General features: G+C 41.6%; 3 protein-coding genes and 1 long non-coding RNA gene across 18 annotated transcripts; 2 read left to right on the forward strand and 2 right to left on the reverse strand.

The window, feature by feature from the left end:
• Window positions 1–612: 612 nt before the first annotated feature.
• Window positions 613–6,925, forward strand: LOC100280288 (uncharacterized). Of its 14 annotated transcripts, none has more exons than XR_002750298.2 (16): window positions 622–841; window positions 949–1,083; window positions 1,730–1,816; window positions 2,154–2,225; window positions 2,331–2,541; window positions 2,635–2,753; window positions 3,013–3,387; window positions 3,501–3,635; window positions 4,182–4,259; window positions 4,441–4,578; window positions 4,909–5,059; window positions 5,156–5,389; window positions 5,743–5,909; window positions 6,042–6,147; window positions 6,233–6,313; window positions 6,471–6,925. XR_002750298.2 is itself a non-coding variant. In XM_023301990.2 (16 exons), exons 1-15 carry the CDS (start codon window positions 713–715, stop codon window positions 6,282–6,284), a joined length of 2,208 nt encoding a protein of 735 aa, XP_023157758.1. In that variant the 5' UTR covers window positions 622–712; the 3' UTR covers window positions 6,285–6,313; window positions 6,471–6,925. The 14 variants fall into 14 exon arrangements, 10 of the variants coding, with proteins under 10 accessions (XP_035822253.1, XP_023157758.1, XP_023157756.1 ...); XM_023301990.2 differs by having other exon boundaries at window positions 4,904–5,059; window positions 6,219–6,313; XM_023301988.2 differs by having other exon boundaries at window positions 4,904–5,059.
• Window positions 6,926–11,619: 4,694 nt separating this feature from the next.
• On the reverse strand, window positions 11,620–13,489 carry LOC103643387 (uncharacterized). The gene is made up of 3 exons (XR_560986.3): window positions 12,438–13,489; window positions 12,213–12,365; window positions 11,620–12,082 (listed from the first exon to the last, which is right to left on the reverse strand). It is a non-coding gene; the product is annotated as an uncharacterized lncRNA (long non-coding RNA).
• Window positions 12,354–14,195, forward strand: LOC100276276 (Copper transport protein family). 2 transcript variants are annotated; one of them, XM_008672070.2, is made up of 3 exons: window positions 12,354–12,687; window positions 12,783–12,864; window positions 13,667–14,066. In XM_008672070.2, the coding sequence occupies exons 1-3, from the start codon at window positions 12,679–12,681 to the stop codon at window positions 13,906–13,908; spliced, it is 333 nt and encodes a 110-aa protein (XP_008670292.1). In that variant the 5' UTR covers window positions 12,354–12,678; the 3' UTR covers window positions 13,909–14,066. The 2 variants fall into 2 exon arrangements, with proteins under 2 accessions (XP_008670292.1, NP_001143577.1); NM_001150105.2 differs by having other exon boundaries at window positions 12,467–12,687; window positions 12,780–12,864; window positions 13,667–14,195.
• A 732-nt stretch (window positions 14,196–14,927) lies between these two features.
• On the reverse strand, window positions 14,928–16,860 carry LOC100273731 (Pentatricopeptide repeat-containing protein). Its single transcript, NM_001148141.1, has one exon. The coding sequence runs from the start codon at window positions 16,704–16,706 to the stop codon at window positions 15,192–15,194; it is 1,515 nt and encodes a 504-aa protein (NP_001141613.1). The 5' UTR covers window positions 16,707–16,860; the 3' UTR covers window positions 14,928–15,191.
• Window positions 16,861–18,143: the final 1,283 nt, after the last annotated feature.

An 18,143-nucleotide genomic window follows, 5' to 3' on the forward strand; every position in this document is an offset into this window, starting at 1 on the left:
CCCTTAGAACTATTTTGGAAACCTAAATCCTTCTTGGGATCCCTTCCATTTTTAGAGTAAAGATCCACTTAGGTAAGATTTGAATAGGATATTTAGTTATTTATGGGGTTTCTCTCCCTAGGTTTTCTCCTAATTTCCAAACTAGCTCCCTCCCTAGGTTTGTCTTCGCTGATTATTCATATACCATTTTAAAGGTGGAGAAGATAAAAAAATATGTTTTTCGATCAAGGGGGTTAAATAGGGATTCGATGAGAGTTTAATAAAGAGACTAAGGGCTAGTTTAAAAATATAAATCTACTCTAGGATTTTGAGGATTGAATGGAAGTTAATTTAATTTCCTACTCAATTCCCGGGAATTCCGAAAGGGAATTATATTTTTCTCTCGAGAGATTCCCATTTTTCTAAAAAAAAATAAATTCATTTTACTTGGAAAAATGAAAATCCTTGAAAAATAGGGTTGCCAAACTAGCTCTAAGTCTAGTTTGACAACTCTACTTTTTCAAGTGTTTTCCATATTCCAAAAAAAAACTATTTTTCTCTTGAGAAAATAAAAATAACTTGAAAAAAATGGGAAAGTAGCCCTAAATAAACGTTTTCCTTCTGCCGAAAATGTTTCCTCATGAGTGGACCGACACTTTGTAGAAATTCGCTCAATAGCCCGGCTGACGTCACTAATTCACCCTCTCTTTCCGGCCGCCGCCACGGGCTCTCCATGGAACGGCTCAAATCGGCGGTGCCGCCCGACCTCCGGCGGGCCGTCGGCGAGGGCACGGCCGCCGATCTAGCTAACACCACCTCTCGCCTGTTCGCCTTCTTCGACAGCCTTCCTCTCTTCCACCAGGTAACCACCGCCACCCTACCCTTTAGTTTATCGATTCCCCTCTACCCAAGGAGACCTGAGCTTGGCTGCTAGGTCGCTGGGTCTGAATGGCTGTTTCCGACTGCAAGGTTATGCAAGAACTGACCGACCCCGAGCTTGCGTTGTGTCGCAAAGACAAGGTGAAGGCTGTAGAGTTGAAGGGCCACGGCAACGCGTGCTTCTCTAGGAGGGAGTTCGGGAAAGCTCTCAGGTTCTATTCGCAGGTTTGCGCCTACTCATTTGGAACGTGCGGATTTAATGTTCACATTGGTTGGTCGAAATTACGTAATGGCTGTAAAGCTGATTGATATTTTGTGAAATAAGAGTCAGGTGGTTCTTAAATCGAACATCTTTGTTTGTTGCTGTGTCAAGAAATCATATTAACGGGATGGAACAGTTAAAATAATCACAGAATAAACGGTATATATCTGCAACATTGGGATTGGTTGGTAAGCTTAAATGAGTCTAATGTTTCAGTGTTTCACACCAAATATACAATCTTTTGGATTTAACACTTAAAAAACAGATGTCTCTGTAGCTATGATTACAATTTTTTTTACCTATTGTAACACCAAAGTTAAGCAGTTGTGCAATCATGCTAGAATTTGCAGTTCATTAGATAGAAAAACTTATCAATTGTGGCTAGTTCATTATACTTTTGTAACTATGATTATAAAGAATCCAGTAGCTAACTTCTTTCACCAAGTTCAGAAGCAATTGTATTTTTCACCATTGAAGTTTGTGGACAGTTAGAATGTTAAAATAGTGGCATATTTACACAACTGATCCCCATCCATCCATTTGTAATGGTGGCTGATTGTTGAATATTATATCATGACAATAACAGGTTGTTTAAATTATATCTTGCAGGCATTGCGCCATGTCCCAATTAATTCGGGTGGCATGGATGTGAACTTGGTATCTTCATTATATGTCAATCGAGCCTCCACCATGCATGTTAGTCTTCCATTTACTTGTTTGCAGAATATGAACAGTGGACAACTTGGTGCCATTTTAGATTTTTAGTATTGAGTTCGATAAGTATTTGAGTCTGTTAGGCTGAAAATAGGACGTGAAGATATACTCATGGCAGGTGGATAGCAGAACAAGTCTATACCCACAGTTCCACAGTTTGAGTCAGTTGGTCAAGATTTTTGAAAAAATTGAAAAGCTGGAATTGATGTACTAAATGTGTTTTCTGCTACTATTTATTTCTATCACTGAAAATAATATTACTTTGTCCTTTTGGCTGAAGAGTTTCTGTATTCTAATCATTTTTTTCTCAACTATGCAGAAATTAGGTCTGTTCGAAGAATCTCTAAGGGACTGTGACAGGGCCATAACCATTTCTCCTAATTATTCTAAGGCATGACATTGCTGTTTTACATAATTATACTGATGTCTCTGTTTTGTATAATTCAAGCAAAGCATGGAAGCCACTCTTCTCATTTTGCCTATTTTTGCATTTCAGGCTTGGTACAGGAAGGGAATGGTAAAAACAGCGCTCAAGAATTATTCATCTGCAATACATGATTTAGAGGTGGCATTGAGCCAGGAAGTGACTTCTTCGGGGAAGAGTAACATAGAACAAGAGCTGAAGTTGATTTTAGAGAAGCATGAAAGTGTCAATGAAGCTGGGACATCAAACTGTGATAGCAAGGATAGAGATTTGCCTCTTGCAGGTTAGAACTTCTTATGCATACTTTGTGCAGTCCATGCTATTTTCTTCTATGGGATGCGTACTTAACAACAAATATTGTTTGACTAATTGACAGGACAACCTCATAAAATTGTTATAGAGAGTATTTCAACACCAAACAAAGGTAGAGGAATGATTTCTACAGATGATATCCCCCCAGCTTCGTTGATTCATGTTGAGGACCCTCTTGCTGCGGTATAACTAAGACCCATATCTGTTTATGCCAAATGATATTGTTCCGTCTTCCTATAGTATGTATTGCTGAAACCACAATAAGTTGCATATATGAATCCAGTGGCCCTAAATTTTTGTTCAATGTGCATACAAATTGCTTTATGAGGCCTGGTTAGCCTGTTTTCCCCTAATTAATTGAATAATTTTTGCTTCTGTACAGTTTCTTCATAAGCATGAACTGAAGGTTTGTGTGCCTCTTACTTGTAACAGTTGAATGCAGATTATCATGAAATCTTCCCGTGAAACACACTGCCACTTTTGCTTCAGTGAAACTCCAGCCGATGTTGTATTCTGTCCTTCATGTACAATACCAATTTATTGTTCAAAAAGGTGCCAGGAGCAATCAGCAGGTCATATTTCTCGTGATGAAGATACTAATCTTGGATATTCAACGAATGTTGCAAACCTGAGTATAACTTCGAGTTGCAAGTCTCCAAGATCTAAGCTATTTGCTGAACATAGGCATGAATGTGGAGGTGCCCACTGGGCAGCTGTTTTACCAGCTGATGTAGTTTTAGCTGGACGAATAATAGCACACAGCATAGTAAAAAGGATGCCGTCTGGGAAGAGCTTTGCTTTCTCTGGCCCAAATTTGGTAAATACCTCATTTATTCATTAGCTTGACATTCTCTTATGCTGTTAGCACTCAAATGTTGTGCCATAGATGATATCATTTCAGGAATTAATGAGCGAAGTTGACCATCGCAGGATCTAGTTCACCATTATGATCAACATTCTCCTGCCAACAAGTTGGAATCACATATATATGCAATTGTCCTATTGTTATGCCTCCAAAATCATTATAGATCAGACCTTTTGTGGACAGAAGATTCTTTATCACAGGTATATATGGCGTTTATCTTCAGACATTATTGTTCTGATATACCTGGTTAATGAGTATGATCTGAAATTGATGGCGATTTCAGCTCAAGATTTTTTATAAATTTTCACAATGCTAATTGTTATCAAATGTCTTGGTCCATACTGTTTTGGTGGAGATAACCAGTCTCCTTGGGGATTGCCAGTTTCATGTTCCTTAGTAATCTTAATCTCATCTCTACAATACCAGTGTTTGTCGAACTTCCTTCTGTATAGTCCCTTTGAACTTCCTTCTGTATAGTCCTCTTTACACACTTTTACTTGTTCTGATACTTAGAAAGCCATTTTTTAACATGCAAGAATTTGTATCATTACATTTAAAAAAGGACACAATAAAAGCTCTTTCACTTGTAAATTAGGTGAACACATCAAACCAAACAAAATAGGCAGAAAAGCAGAACCAACGAGGATTATTGTTATATAATCAAATCTTAAATGACTAAATAGCCTCTAGATCAATAGCCATCCTGCAATGCAAGTCTGCAACTGTGTCTAACATGTTACCTAAAGCCCACTGGTTACACTCATGGTGGTCAGACAAGAAATCAGACAAGCTTGGAACTCAAGCTTCAGTCAGATATGCCTAAGGTACCTGGGTTCAACGATGTTCTTATCTATACCATGGTTTTGTTTCTCATTACTAAGCTTTCCTATATACTGCAATTCCCCCAAAACTTTTTTCTCTGGGGGTATAGAGAAACTATGGGGTATCACATTCACATTTTGTTTTTGGGAAAGAAGAAACTCATGTGTTGATTATCCTCTACAGCTGGTTCTTTTGATATTTCAAATCAAAGTCAATTCAATTGCTATTGTCTGTATGAGGTCGATGGACAGAGGCCCAGAGCACACAATAAATAGAGGTTTTTATGTAGCTGAAGGTGCAAAAATGTGTAGTGTGGAGCAGGTCTGTCTTTTTATACTTTCTGTATTTTTTTCTGGGACTGGGAGCAATATATCATCCAACTATTAAAGTTGCAAAAGGTCGATTGGTTGTTGTCAATCATTGGGCTTTATCTCATGCTGATAAAACACAATTTCAACCCAGAAGGTCAAAACTAGATTAGATTAAAAAATAAAACGGAGAAAGTATTATTTGAAAAGTTATTGGATCGATTATCAAGTAACAATAATCACAGTATATGAGGCCTTTTTATTAAAAAGGCATCTCACTCTAAATTGTGGTATTGTGTCTGTAACCTTTGTCTTATGTTATGTTTGCTCACTGTTAGGTCAGGGTTGCACAAGCTCTTTATGTATCTGGTAGCCTGTTCAATCACTCATGTCAGCCCAATGTGCACGCATATTTTCTTTCACGTGCGTTCGTGCTGAGAACTACTGAATTTATAAAGTCCGGGAGCCCAGTTGAACTGTCATATGGTCCACAGGTTTCACTGAACCCCAGCTCCCTCCAGGCCTCCATTTCTCTCTGAATCAGATATGAATGTCTTCTGCTTTGAACTTTTCATGCTTCTGATTTCTAGGTTGGCGAGATGCATATTTCAGAGAGACAGAAGTCACTTCAAGAGAATTACTACTTCAGTTGTCAATGTTCAAGTTGTTCAGAGCTAAACCTATCAGACCTTGTTATGAATTCATTCTGTTGTCCACAAAGCAACTGCCTTGGTGCCATATCGGAATCAACTTACTACAGGTCCAAAGAGAATTTCGTGAATGTTTCCCTTGGAGGATCTTATGTCTGCAAACTATCATTGCCCGTACGGTTATTTTCATTACCATGGTTTTTAATATCTTCTCATTTACTCTAGTCACAAATAATTGACCTTTTAAACATTGATATGATCTTCAAAACACAACTTTGAGTACTGTTTTTGTTACAAAATATTTATGAATCAAAGAAAATTGGTTACTTTTATGAAACTATATTTAATGAAAACTCTGACAAATCTGCTCGTGCTATTTTGAAATATCCAAACTCAACATATAAAAACTAGTATACGATCAAAATTTTGAATGGTTAACTTGAGATAACTTCAAAACGACACTTGTGACTGGAGTGAGTACTTAATGCTGATGGATCACATATGACATGATGCTGAGTTTCTTTTAGGATGTATCGAAGGTTGATATGGATATGGAGAATGTCGCCAAATCTCTCTTGCAAAATAGTGGTGTCAGTCTGAACATAGATCATGGATGTTGCATGAGTTGTAGATCCTGTATTGATCTGTCGTCTGCTCTGGCTACATCACACAGGGAAGAATCTACCATCGATAGGTATGTTCTTCACAATTGCACATGAAACTTCAACTGATTACCTCAACTTCTTTTGTTCTTTTGGGAACTGTAAAATTTGGGGTTTCATCAATATTCCGTACCTGGAATTTTGATAACGACTGCACTCTACAGGTTGAAGAAACATACATTCCTAGACAAGACTCTCATCACAGAGGCATTACAATCTCTAAAACAACTCAAGAAGTTGAGGCACCCATATAGCAAGGCTCTCGCGCAGGTGAGGTTGCTCACTTGCCTTTGTTCAAATTCAGTATCCAAGTTCACCTTGCACTTATGAACACATGGAAGTATGTTGTATGTAGGCCGAAGACACAATCGCAGAGGCCTTTGCGAAGGTCGGAGACCAAGAACTAGCACGAAAGCACTGTGAAGCATCAATTCAGGTAACTAATGTTTCTCCCTATCCTCAGTTGCCACTCAGAATATTCACTTGTCTGGGGCCTGGAACATCTTTACGCAAAAGGAGGGGTCCATATGCTGTTGCATTATGCTGATGAGGTGCCCCCCCCCCCCCCCCCCCCCCCCCCTGTGATACTGCAGATCCTCGAGAAGCTGTACCACCCAAAACACATCATCATTGCTCACGAGCTTATTAAGCTTGTTTCGATTCTGCTGTCCCTGGGAGATGGGGCAAGCGCCGCAGCCACATTCGCTCAAGCAGAGGCAATATTCTCTCTTTACTACGGATCTCATGTGGAGAAGGTTTTGACATACATGGGTGCCCTGAAGAAAGCTGTCATTGACGTGTAGCGTGCTGACAATCCTCACGCGGGAATGGCCAACACGGTTCTGCAGAATCATCTCACCTTTTGCGCTTCTTCGAGGAGTTAATGTAGGGGAAAACCCAAAAAATATTTACAAAGCAGTGTGGTATTGCTTGTAGTTTAGTTTGTTCTAGAAAACACAAACTAGCTCAACCAAACTTCCTGGCTAATGAGTTTGGTGGATGTTCTGAGTGCCTATGTTAATGACTTGTTTCATAAATTTTTTTCGTATATACTCGTTGCCTTACAAACTCGGTCGGTAGAGGAAAGATCGCTCCCACGGTATTATATTAAGAAGAAGCTCAATTGAAGCCTCAACCAAGAAAGGTCATGAAAGCTGTCTTCCTGCAACATGAGGGTCCGTCCTCTTATAGCTTAGATCTTTACTCGTGTTTTGAGCCTTCATATCCTCTACATAAGGATCTGTCCTGCATAGGCCAGTCTATCTCGTGTGCACACGACAAGGGAAATCATCGAGTGACCTTTTTAAGCTTACCTTGAAATTCGCTCACACTGGGATTCAAACTCAGGACCTAAGAAGTGCTACTCAGACCACCTAACTAACTCGGCTAGAGGCCCTTTCGCTACTCATTGTCTTAAAATATAACTTTATTGACTACCGATACTGATGTGAAATTCGAGGTCTCTTCCAGAAACGTGGGTGTGATGGATCTAGGGCTGGGGCTACTTTAGCATGTCATCATTTGCATCGTCACCCCTTTGTCTTGAAATGTAAGGGATTTTTAGAAGTCAAACCATCCTAAATTTTGTTGAAGTGTGGAACTGGATTGTCCACATCTTGCTAATGGTTTGATCTTTTGGGGTTATCTGGTTGGTGCATGAAATCTAATAAATCTAATCTAAGTCTATTCAATACTTAACAAATTGAACCTAATTTTGTGCAATAAACAACAATTCATTATATAGATATGGAAAGTACCTTTGTAATTTACCTCTTAGATGTAAATGCTAATAATCTCCACTGCATAATACACCTTTGTGAGTGAGTTGCCTATTATGAACAGAGGTAGTAAACCATAAGACAAAATAGTGATGGGCACATAGGTCTGTTGAAATAATGAATAACAGAAGTTTTAACTTCATCAAAATAGTCTGTTAGAGATTTCACCATAGGTGAACACATCCCTCGATATTTCTGAACTAACAAACAACAATTCGTTGTTTTACATTTGGCTTTTAGAATCAACTTCACATTAGACAAAGCAACAAAAATAATAAGAAAGGAAAAGTTGAACATATCAATTCACTCAAACACTAATATCGGAGTGAAGGCCGAATTGGACCTCGATTTCCCTCCAACTCGGATGTAGCTAACACAGTAATCTTATGCGCGAATGCAAGGCGGAAGACCCCGTACAGGACCCAAAGACGGAGCTTCATCAAGTCCGCGTCCCTCTCGACACAGGGTGAAGTCCCCTCCCTCGACATGATGGCCCCAACATGCTTAGTCAGAAGCAGAAAGCGTCGAAGGCTAGGACCATAGCGGGGGCTTCACGCTGTTGAGCATGAAGGCTCCGAGTGTTCCGACATCTGTGATAACTGCCTCCTCCAATGCAAATCGTGGAGATCAAGACAAGGAACCTACTACATGCGAAGACCTTGTCTCCCCATCAGCGTGAAGTCTGAGGGTGAACTGAAGGGACGCCCACGAAGACCTCAAAGCAAAGATCCTCGGGATAGAGCCAGAAGACCGAGCCTAAGTAGTGGAGACCTGGTGGGCCTTCCACCAAGCATGCAATGTCTATTTGTTGACCTAGACTACACTGTCATCCTACTCGTGGGTATATTTTGAGTGTAATTAGGATCTAGACAACAATGTCCTATAATTACCCTATTATACAGTATATTCCGAGGATGTAGCAGGTAACCACGGGCACACATGACAAGATATTGAGAGCCTTTGTTCCTTTCTATCACACTACTAAACACTTCTAAGTGGTTGGTTCCACCTGTCAAAACCCAACAACGAAGACCACACAAAGATCAAAGTTATCCTATCGCCTTTCATTCTATGCTTGAAGGTTTCAATGATGAAGACAAGATACAAAGCCCCAACATATGTGAAAGCTCAAAAGTCAAAACATGTGAAGCATCGTCTACGAAGACTTCACACAAAGCCACAAGACCAACCAAGGTTCTAAAAACTAGAATTAATCGATGATTAATGGCTATTGATAGGCATCCAATATGATTAATAGGTAATTAGGTAAGTAATCGGTATACCAGATTAATCGGTCGTTGACCTGATTAATTAGCCATTGACTAGCCTAATCAAACAAATCCCACTATCTAATGTTGCTTCTAATGCTCAAGACTGGCTGGTTGAAGGATGTGATGATATTGACGAAGAAAATGAAGTTATGCAACTTCATAAAAGTTCAAGAGTTAAAAGAACTTCATGAAGATAATTTCAAGTTTGATAGCGAATGTGGAGACATCGAAATTGAGGATGAGGATGTTGTGTTTGAGTCAGACTATGATGAAGTGCTCCCAACAAAATATTATGAGCAAGGCAGTGAACATTGATAATGACTAGATGTCTCTATTTTATATTTTAATTTCTTACATTGCACATTTGGACTACTATTTAGCCGAATAGTGTCTATCAATTATTTTTCGATTAATCCTCGATAACCGATTAATAGCTCATGTCTAGCCTATCGATTAAACTATGCTATTCAATATCTTGAACCTTGGGACCAACGAAGCTTCAAAGAAAAGAGATGTCTTTGAACAATCAAGCAAAGATGACAAAGAATCTTCGATGGAATTAAAGATGTGCCTATGAAGATTGTTTATCAACAAGGACTTGACAACTAATAAAGATAGATATTGACCAATTTACCCTTGAGTAGACAAGTGGTTGTAATTTTATAGTCCGAGGGTAGTTAGGAATTTGAACATGTATTACAAAGATAGGGACCTCTCCAAATACCCTCTGACATTGACTATTCATAGACAGGAAATTGTTATCCAATTTAGTTTGCTTTTTTTGGGCTATTTAAATTCATACCCTTAGTTTTGTCACCTTCCTCATTTTTACCCTTAGTTGTATTTTTTGCTACGTTTTACCCTTCTACTCTATAGCACTAGAAGGGCAAAACTGAGAAAAAAACACGACTAAAGGTAAAAATGAGGACACCAGCAAAACCAAGAACACCACCTTAAAAACCGTTTATTATATTGTGTCTGGGTTAGTTCACTCCCCAACATCTAGCGCCCATCGTTTGTGTGCGCTCTCTAACACCACGCACAACCACAAATGGCTAGACCCACAAAGAAGACAATGTCCAGTATAAATGGAAACAAAACCTCCGACAACAATGAAAACCGAGACTTCGCCCAAACAAACCAAAATCAAGATGAAATAGAAAAACAAAGACTTAGAGAATTACAAAACCAACAACAATCCAAACATGAAGAACTCAGAAGAGCAAGTGATAAATCGTTAAAGCAAAGAATCCATAAACCCGAAGCCACCCTTAGGCACTTAAATGAAAAAAAATCACAATATCAGTGAAGATGACATACATGCTGATAACCTTGGATCTGTAGCAAAAGCTTTGCTAGAAAAAGTGCTCACAACGATCATTCATCTCCATTAATCCAACCTCCCCACTATCAACAAACCTACAGATGGTCTAATGGCATCTAGGCTATAAATTCAATGTGTTCCCAACCTATGATGGCCAATCCGATCTAAGACAATTTCTAATGAGTTTCGAAGAAATATTAATTTGAGGGGAGGTGATGAAGCAACATTGACAAAATCACTTATCATGGCGATCACGGGACTAGTTCAGCAATGGTATTCTTCATTATACCCAAAGTTAATCAAATTTTGGAACCAGATAAAGGCCAACCTTTTCATTGACTTCCAAATATTTCAGCCAACGAGGCTCACAATTGTAGACCTTTTAATCGCAAACAACTCAAGGAACCTTTAACCCAACATATCAGAAGATTATTTTTGATCGAAGCACAGGTGCCAAATGTGTCAGACAACATAGTCAACATATTGTTAATTAAAGGGTTCCCAATGAGGCATTGTGAATCATTTAGTGCTAGTTTGGGAAAACCCGTTTTTGTCAAGAGATTTCTATTTTCCTAAACGAAATTAGTTTGTTTTTTTAGAAAAATAAAAATCGCTTGGGAAAATATATTCCCAAGGGATTTATATTTTTTCAATAAAAAATGAACTATTTTTCTTTAGAAAAATGAGATTGTCAAACTAGTCCTAAATATATTTTCCCTACCTATAATCTGTTCCATGATAAAAAAAATGTCCGTTAATAAATTTTATCCAAATGTTACTTAAGTGGGATCTTGTTTTGCAGATAAGAAATATAATGGTGCAATCAGAATTTAATTTGAAATTTCGGTTTGACAGATATAACACTTTTAAACTTTTTAAACCATGTTGCATGTGCACTTATGCCAGCAAATTCAGATTTCTTGCATAGTTGCATGCATAAATGATCGGCTGATGGTTTCTAGTCAAAGTTTTGTACAGAAGTATATTTTATATAAATAATCCATTGTAGTATATCTTGGCTCACTGCTGACAACTCGATGAATCGCACGGGAAAATTAATTGCTGGCGCATTGCTCTGCGCCGAGCGCCCAAAAAAGTTCCCTGGAACGAAAATTTTCCACAGAGATTTCATCTTGCGATTCTCAAAGCTCCAGTTCGGCTCTATAGCTCGGCGGAGTCCGAATTTTTACCGTTTCCTGTCCCCCAAACATTGTTAGCCACACACACACTTATAGTTCTTCCTGGGTGCCAAACAACTGGAGAGCAACAACCTGCTCCTTTGATACATTCACTCCCTATGGAGATCGGAGAAGATAAAGGACTTGTTCGTTTGTGCTGAATTAGTGGGTCGGAACGATTTCTAACCAGATTGCTTCTCTAATTTATATAAATTTTGATTAGCCGGAACGATTTCGATACAATCCGACACAAACAAACAAGACAGAAATAAACTCCATTTATCTCTCAATCTCACCCCTGACCCCCCTATCCCTACGGGGAATGGCTGACAAAGAGCCACTCGTACCCATTCTTATCACCCTCCGCTGCTGCGCCAAGCATCATGTAACGCCTGAAGGACCGAGTCGCATCATTCGCTCGAAACGGAATCGGACAAAAGATGAATGGCATCACTGTACCAGGCGTAGTGCCACCACCGCCCACCCCGTCAGCCCGACGCCGACGGCTTCGACCGTGACCCCGTGCTGGCACGCCGCATCCAACCACCCTCTTCCGGTTCCGGAATAAAGTCCTGCGTCCTTTCTGCGTTCGGTGGCGTGGTCGGTTGGCGTCGGCTTGTCGCGGGGCCTGCAGCTGCAATCCTTCCTTCACGACTGCACGCATGCAAATGCATTCAGACTGAACTATTCACAACAGGTGCCCAAACAGAATATAAATAAAAAAAACAACCATAGTTCCTCCAAACGAAAGAGTGGTATCGATAACCAACCATCCTTTTCGTACCTCTTCTTGAACGCAGAGTTCTGCGAGGAGGGACAACTAGCCCCTCCGTCAACACTCAACACAAAGGTGACACAAGTCTGACTCATGGCGCATCAGCAAGACAGCAATGGATCAGGCCGGCCGCACGTACGCGAACGCGCAATATATTGCTTCCTTCAAAAAAAAAGATAAGAAAACAGGCAGAAAAGATGCAAAACAGTGGGTTGGCGAGATAAACAAGCTCACCTCCTCAGCCTGCAGTGCCAACCAGAACAGTCCCTCCCTCGGCCTATCCGGCTACTCAGCACCAAGAACAGACGGCCAAGTGCACTCGCGCCTTTATATAAAGGAATCCACCAGCAGCATTAGCTTTGGTTTCTTCTCCTTGTATGCACACAAACCCATCGCAGGGCATTCTCGAGCATAGCTTCTCTGCCTCTCTCTCCCCTCCTCTCCTCTCGTCCACTCCTTTGTCCAAAGCTTCGAGATGGCTCAGGTACGCACAATTCTCCCTCTTGGTTTGGTTCTTCGGTAGCTCAGCACATTTGTTTGCTCATAGCTCTGTATGTCGCTTCATCGGTTCCGCAGCAGCAGAAGGTGGTGGTCAGGGTTCCAACCATGACAGATGACAAGATCAAGCAGAAGGCCATCGAAGCTGTTGCGGACATTTACGGTAACATTTTGCACCTCTGGTTGACTGTCTTCCTGTTCTTTTTTTCCTCTCTTCTGGATGATGGATTGTTCTGCTGTTGAGGCTTGGAAAATATGTTCTGCAAAAGAAGGCATTGGATATGATATTTCCACATACTAGCATATTGTTTGTTTCAATGTTTGCCCACCATACAATGTTCAAGGCACATACTTTGAATGATTAGGCTGAGTTTAAGACAGAAGCTCGAGAGGATAAATCATATTAGGCCTTGTTTGAATGCACATGTATCCACCTCAATCCATGTGTGTTGGGGTGAGTTTCCATACCAATTCACTCCAACACACATGGATTGTGGCGGATCCATGGGCATGCAAACATGCCCTTAAGAATTCGCTTATAAAACATGTTAACGCAAAGATGAGGACCACTCAGGACATCCACGTGTGGTCGGAAGGACTCTTCTTTATGCATGAAAGTTGTTATATATGCTCGGTGCAGGTGAACAGTCATGCAGCAGGTTGGTATATGTTTCACAAAAAGAACTAGGGTTTTCAAACCCTCTACATAAATATTTGAAAAAAACATGTAGACTGAAGAAAACTTAGCAACCTGTCTATTCAATTCTAGTTGCTATGAGAATATTTACTTGTTAGCAGTAAGCACTTATAATCTTCGAAAGATTGGTTTCTCAGTCTGGTTTTTCTTAACAGTAGTACAGCACATAAAATGGAAAATAAATATACTTCTACAAAGCGCTGAACAAGAAGAAATAACAATGTGTCAGCAAGAAAATTTGATGATACATACATTCTTTCATTCACAGGTATTGACTCCATAGCAGCGGATCTGAAGGAGAACAAGATGACCATCATAGGCGAGATGGATGCAGTAGCGATTGCCAAGAAGTTAAAGAAGATTGGAAAGATTGACATTGTGTCTGTTGGACCTGCAAAAGAAGAAAAGAAGGAAGAAAAGAAAGAGGAGAAAAAGGAGGAAAAGAAAGAAGAGAAGAAAGAGGAGAAGAAAGAAGAGAAGAAAGAAGAGAAGAAAGAAGAAAAGAAGTGATAAACCTATAAAACATATATATCATCGCATGGCCTCACTTATCTTCAGTTGCATTGACTTTGCACTGTTGTTGCTATGTGGAGTTACTATGTAATACTTATACTACAGAGTACATATTAGTTAATAATAAAAGTGCAATTTGTGCATTTCTTTTAGCATCTATGCTCCCTGCTAAGCAACTTATGTTCATAAGTAAGTAGGTGTTCCCCTTTTTTGTAGTAAAGTGAAAAGCTCTGCCTTTCAATTAAGGTAGAAAAGAGAGACTATAGGCTAGATGCAGGGGCGGACCCAGCGGGTGGTCCATATGGTCCACGGCACACCCTAAGATCACATAAGTGTAGTTAGCATAGTGGTGTAAGTGCTATATTTTAAACTTAGTGGTCAAGGTTCGAGTCTTGTTGATCATTATTTTTTGTTTGTTTTTTTATTTTTTTCTTGGCACACCCTAAACATAGCAGCTGTGTCCGCCACTGGCTAGATGCTCAATCTAACTAACAATTATCAGGAAACTCAAATATCCTGCCAGACCTGTATCTAAAAAAAGAATAATATGCATACTCCTTGAAGCAACGGAGGACTGGACATACTGAATCTTGAAATCTACATGAACAATAATTAATATACTTAAACTGCCATGTTGCACCTATCGCTACTACTTAAAGAAAAGGTAAGCTTTTTAACAGGTATGAGTACCAATAAAGCAGTCAAGTGACCAGATGCTGCCAATTATCTTAAACAGCACCAGAATCCAGAAAGGGGCAATAATGCAGACTTTCACCTCTTAGTGCTTAGAGATAATTCAGGACACATATTACAGGCCTGTCTAATTTCTAACATGTAATCTACAAATCCTATGCTAGGGTTGGTAGAAAAGATTTTCTGTGCAGAATCCATACCAGGAAAGGCACAAGTTAATGCAGTGATGTTGCTAACAGTAACAGGTCGTGCAACTATCTAGGTATGATATCTTGAGCATATTTAGTTGAGGGAGCAATTAAATCTTTTTCATTATATCAGATCAGAGGAACAGGGAAACATGATTTATTGATGACTCATGACTAGTGTCCCCTATCTCAAACAAGAACAGCATACAACACTTCTTTTTCTGTACTTCATCAACAAACAAAGAATCCTGCAGGACATGTGCTACATCAAGCATAAAAAAATATAGAGTAACCACTTCCATAGTATCCTCCCTCATAATCCATCTGTCAGAAATGCAAACAGCCAAAAGAAATGAACCTCTGCACCTAAGTAGGGGGGCATCTCTCATCTCAGGCTTCTCAGCATCTTCTAAACCCTCCAAACCTTGATAGCAGATGAAGATAATGACCCTTATCTGTCATGTACTTAATGACATTATTAGCTTGAGTATCCTTCCCAGCGTTCCGCAGTCTCCTTACTAGACTACTGTACACAGAGAAGTTTGGTGTGCATCCATGTGAATCCATGTCCTTCAGCATAGTGAATGCTTTATCAAACTCCCCGACTGCGCAAAGCCCCTGTATCATTGAATTGTATGTGTACACATTAGGAAGCTGCCCTCTCATCAGCATATCATCAAAAAACCTCTGGGCTTCCTCAAATTCCCCAGCTGCCACATAGCTTGCGATCATAACAGTATAGCAGACAACATCTGGGTCACACCCTTTCTTCATCATCTCATCAAAGAAATACCTGCAGGCTTCTAGGTTGCCAGCACGGCCAAGACCATCTATCAAATTTGTGAAATGGAGCACATTTGGCCTACATCCGACATCACTCATATAGTTCAGCAAATTGAGAGCTGCGAGGGGTTTGTCTCCCTTACCAAGTACATGAAGCAACAGGTTGTAAGTATGGAGGTCCGGCGTAAGCCCATTTTTTCCCATCTCATCAAGTAATTGATGGAATTGATCCAACTTCCCAAGCATATACTTTGCACGCAACACCACATTGTATGTCAAGACATCAGGTGAGTACCCCTCAAGGATCATTTTCTCGTGAACCCACTCAATCAGTGAGTACTGCTCTATGGTCAGAAGTGTGTACAATATTGCATTAAATGCATTTCTAAATGGGCGGTAATTGAAAGTACTTGACCTGATGAACCTCTCCACCAGTCTCCGCCTCAACCCAACCTTCACAGATGCACATATCAAGAGGTGGAACGTCCGGGAAGAGACAGGTAGCCCCTTGGCTGCCATCTCCTCAAACAGCCGCCACATCGCCTTCACCTCCCCACACTCGGCGAAAACCTTCATGACGAGGTTGTACATGCTTGTGCTATGTTGGTACCCCTCCTGCTGCCCCGCCCATATGAAGAACTTATACGCCAGCTTCGGGTACCTCTCACGGTTCACACTGTCCACGGACACAACAATCCTGAACAGCACCTCCCTCACCAGCTCAATAGACACCTTCGGGCGCATTTCATCGAGCGCGTGGCGGGTGCTGAACCCCGGGCCGTCCTGCAGCAGGATCCTAAAGATCCTGTCCGCCTCCAGCCTCACATCCCCAAAGAACCGCCTCCTGGAATCTTGACCAGGGGAAAAGGTTTCGCCGTCATCGTCATCGTTCTCCGGCTGGCCTCGCGGTGGTGGCAGCTGGAGTACTACTTCACGTGGGAAGCGGCCAGCGTTCAGGCCTGCCACCTCCTCCGCTCCCTCACGGACACCGTCACCATTGCGCTGTGCAGTGTCTGGAGGACTCTCACCGCCGTTTCTGGAACCGTTGCAGCAGAGACGCCGCGACAGGCAGAGCCGGGCCGAGATCGCCCGGGCTGCTCGGAGCGGAGGTAGATGAGCGCCCGTGATCATAGAATACGCGCACGCAAGCACATGATGAGTGAGCGGCTCTGCGGGAAGATGATGGCGCCCAGCTATGGTTCGAAGGGTGGTGGCGGCACGGCGGCGCGCCGGCGCCAAGGGAAAGGAGTCTCCCTTCCGGCTTCCGCCACGAAATGAAAACTCGTGACAAGCAGAATCTTTGCTATCAGCTTTATTGGGCTGTTATGAATATGTACTATTGCTGTTGGGCCTCATTCTGGCAATCTGGCCTACTCATGCCTTTGAAACACGCAAAGATTAGCGACGAGCCACTCTTTCTTGATTGAGTGGCACAAAACTATTCATGTGTACCATTGACATATTTCGTGAAAATGGTAACGGCAAAGTGTACATATTACGCGTAAGGATGGCAATCTATATATACTATATTTCGTCCCGCGTTATTTTTTATAAATAACCCCTCACATCTATTTCAAATTAACTTGTTGCACGTCCGTCCACTGCACAAAATAAACCTCCGCATATAGATGGCTAAACGGTGGCCCGGCACGGACCCAACGCCCGCGCGCCATAGCTCTAGTCCAGGCACATGCCGGCCTGCAGACTGTGCCGGGCCGGCCTGTTAGCCCATCGGGCCATTTGGTTAAATCAACGTAAAATGTTAAAAAACAGTGCAGACGCCCTAATGAAAAAAGGGCGGGAAACACTGGGTGAAGCTGTCTAACCAGTAGAACATCATGATCATGTATTTTTTAATATTGAATATAAATTGTATATATGTATATATGATTTTTTGCAAAATAAAAACATAATCGTCTCAAGCCGGGCCAGCACTACGGCCGAGGCTACAGCCCAAGCACGGCACAACGCTCGTGCCGGGCTAGCCCAGGCACTATTAAATGGGTCATGCCTCAGGCCGACCCGTCAGACATGTCTCATTTGGCCATCTATACCTCCGCACAATAATGATGCTCCTCGCCTTAGTTGCTGCCATCTCGTTCGTCATCCTGCTTCTTTTCTCTCTCTCCCCTCATGCATCCACCTCCGCGCCACCCCATTCTCGGCAGAGGGTGTGGGAGCAGGCGCCTCCTCCCCGTATTCGTCCAACACCAGCCCCGACACAGACCCATGCAATGGCTATTGCACGTTCACGAGGATGTTTCACAGTATGCGTGCACCATCGTTTTCGCCATCGTCGGGCGTCCCGTTCGTCTTTCCGGCCTTCGCCATGTTCTTCCTCCCCGTCCAACTACCCCGCCCACGGTCGCAGCCGCGAGCCGACCAATGCTCTTCGACGTGGGTACGGGGCGAGTCGGTCTTGCTCCTGGCCTTTTTTCGTGCGTGCCGCCGAGGAGGACACGGTGGCGCCTGCCACGCTTAGGTTATCTTGGCAATGAGGGGTCCAGGTCAGAGATATTGGACAACCAAGGCCTTTGGCGCGGCAGTAGTCCGCATATGCTATGGAGT

Source organism: Zea mays, chromosome 1 (assembly GCF_902167145.1).
Source record: "Zea mays cultivar B73 chromosome 1, Zm-B73-REFERENCE-NAM-5.0, whole genome shotgun sequence".
NCBI classification, from domain to species: domain Eukaryota; kingdom Viridiplantae; phylum Streptophyta; class Magnoliopsida; order Poales; family Poaceae; genus Zea; species Zea mays.

Excerpts from the sequence above, each read along its gene's own strand:
- LOC100280288 (XM_023301988.2), top strand. The coding sequence starts at position 713 with ATGGAACGGCTCAAATCGGCGGTGCCGCCCGACCTCCGGCGGGCCGTC. Across the intron at positions 4,260-4,440 it reads TTCAGTCAGATATGCCTAAG|CTGGTTCTTTTGATATTTCA; the intron begins GTACCTGGGTTC and ends TATCCTCTACAG. Across the intron at positions 4,579-4,903 it reads AAATGTGTAGTGTGGAGCAG|GTCAGGGTTGCACAAGCTCT; the intron begins GTCTGTCTTTTT and ends GCTCACTGTTAG.
- LOC100276276 (NM_001150105.2), top strand. Across the intron at positions 12,865-13,666 it reads AGCTGTTGCGGACATTTACG|GTATTGACTCCATAGCAGCG; the intron begins GTAACATTTTGC and ends TTTCATTCACAG.
- LOC100273731 (NM_001148141.1), bottom strand. The coding sequence starts at position 16,706 with ATGATCACGGGCGCTCATCTACCTCCGCTCCGAGCAGCCCGGGCGATC.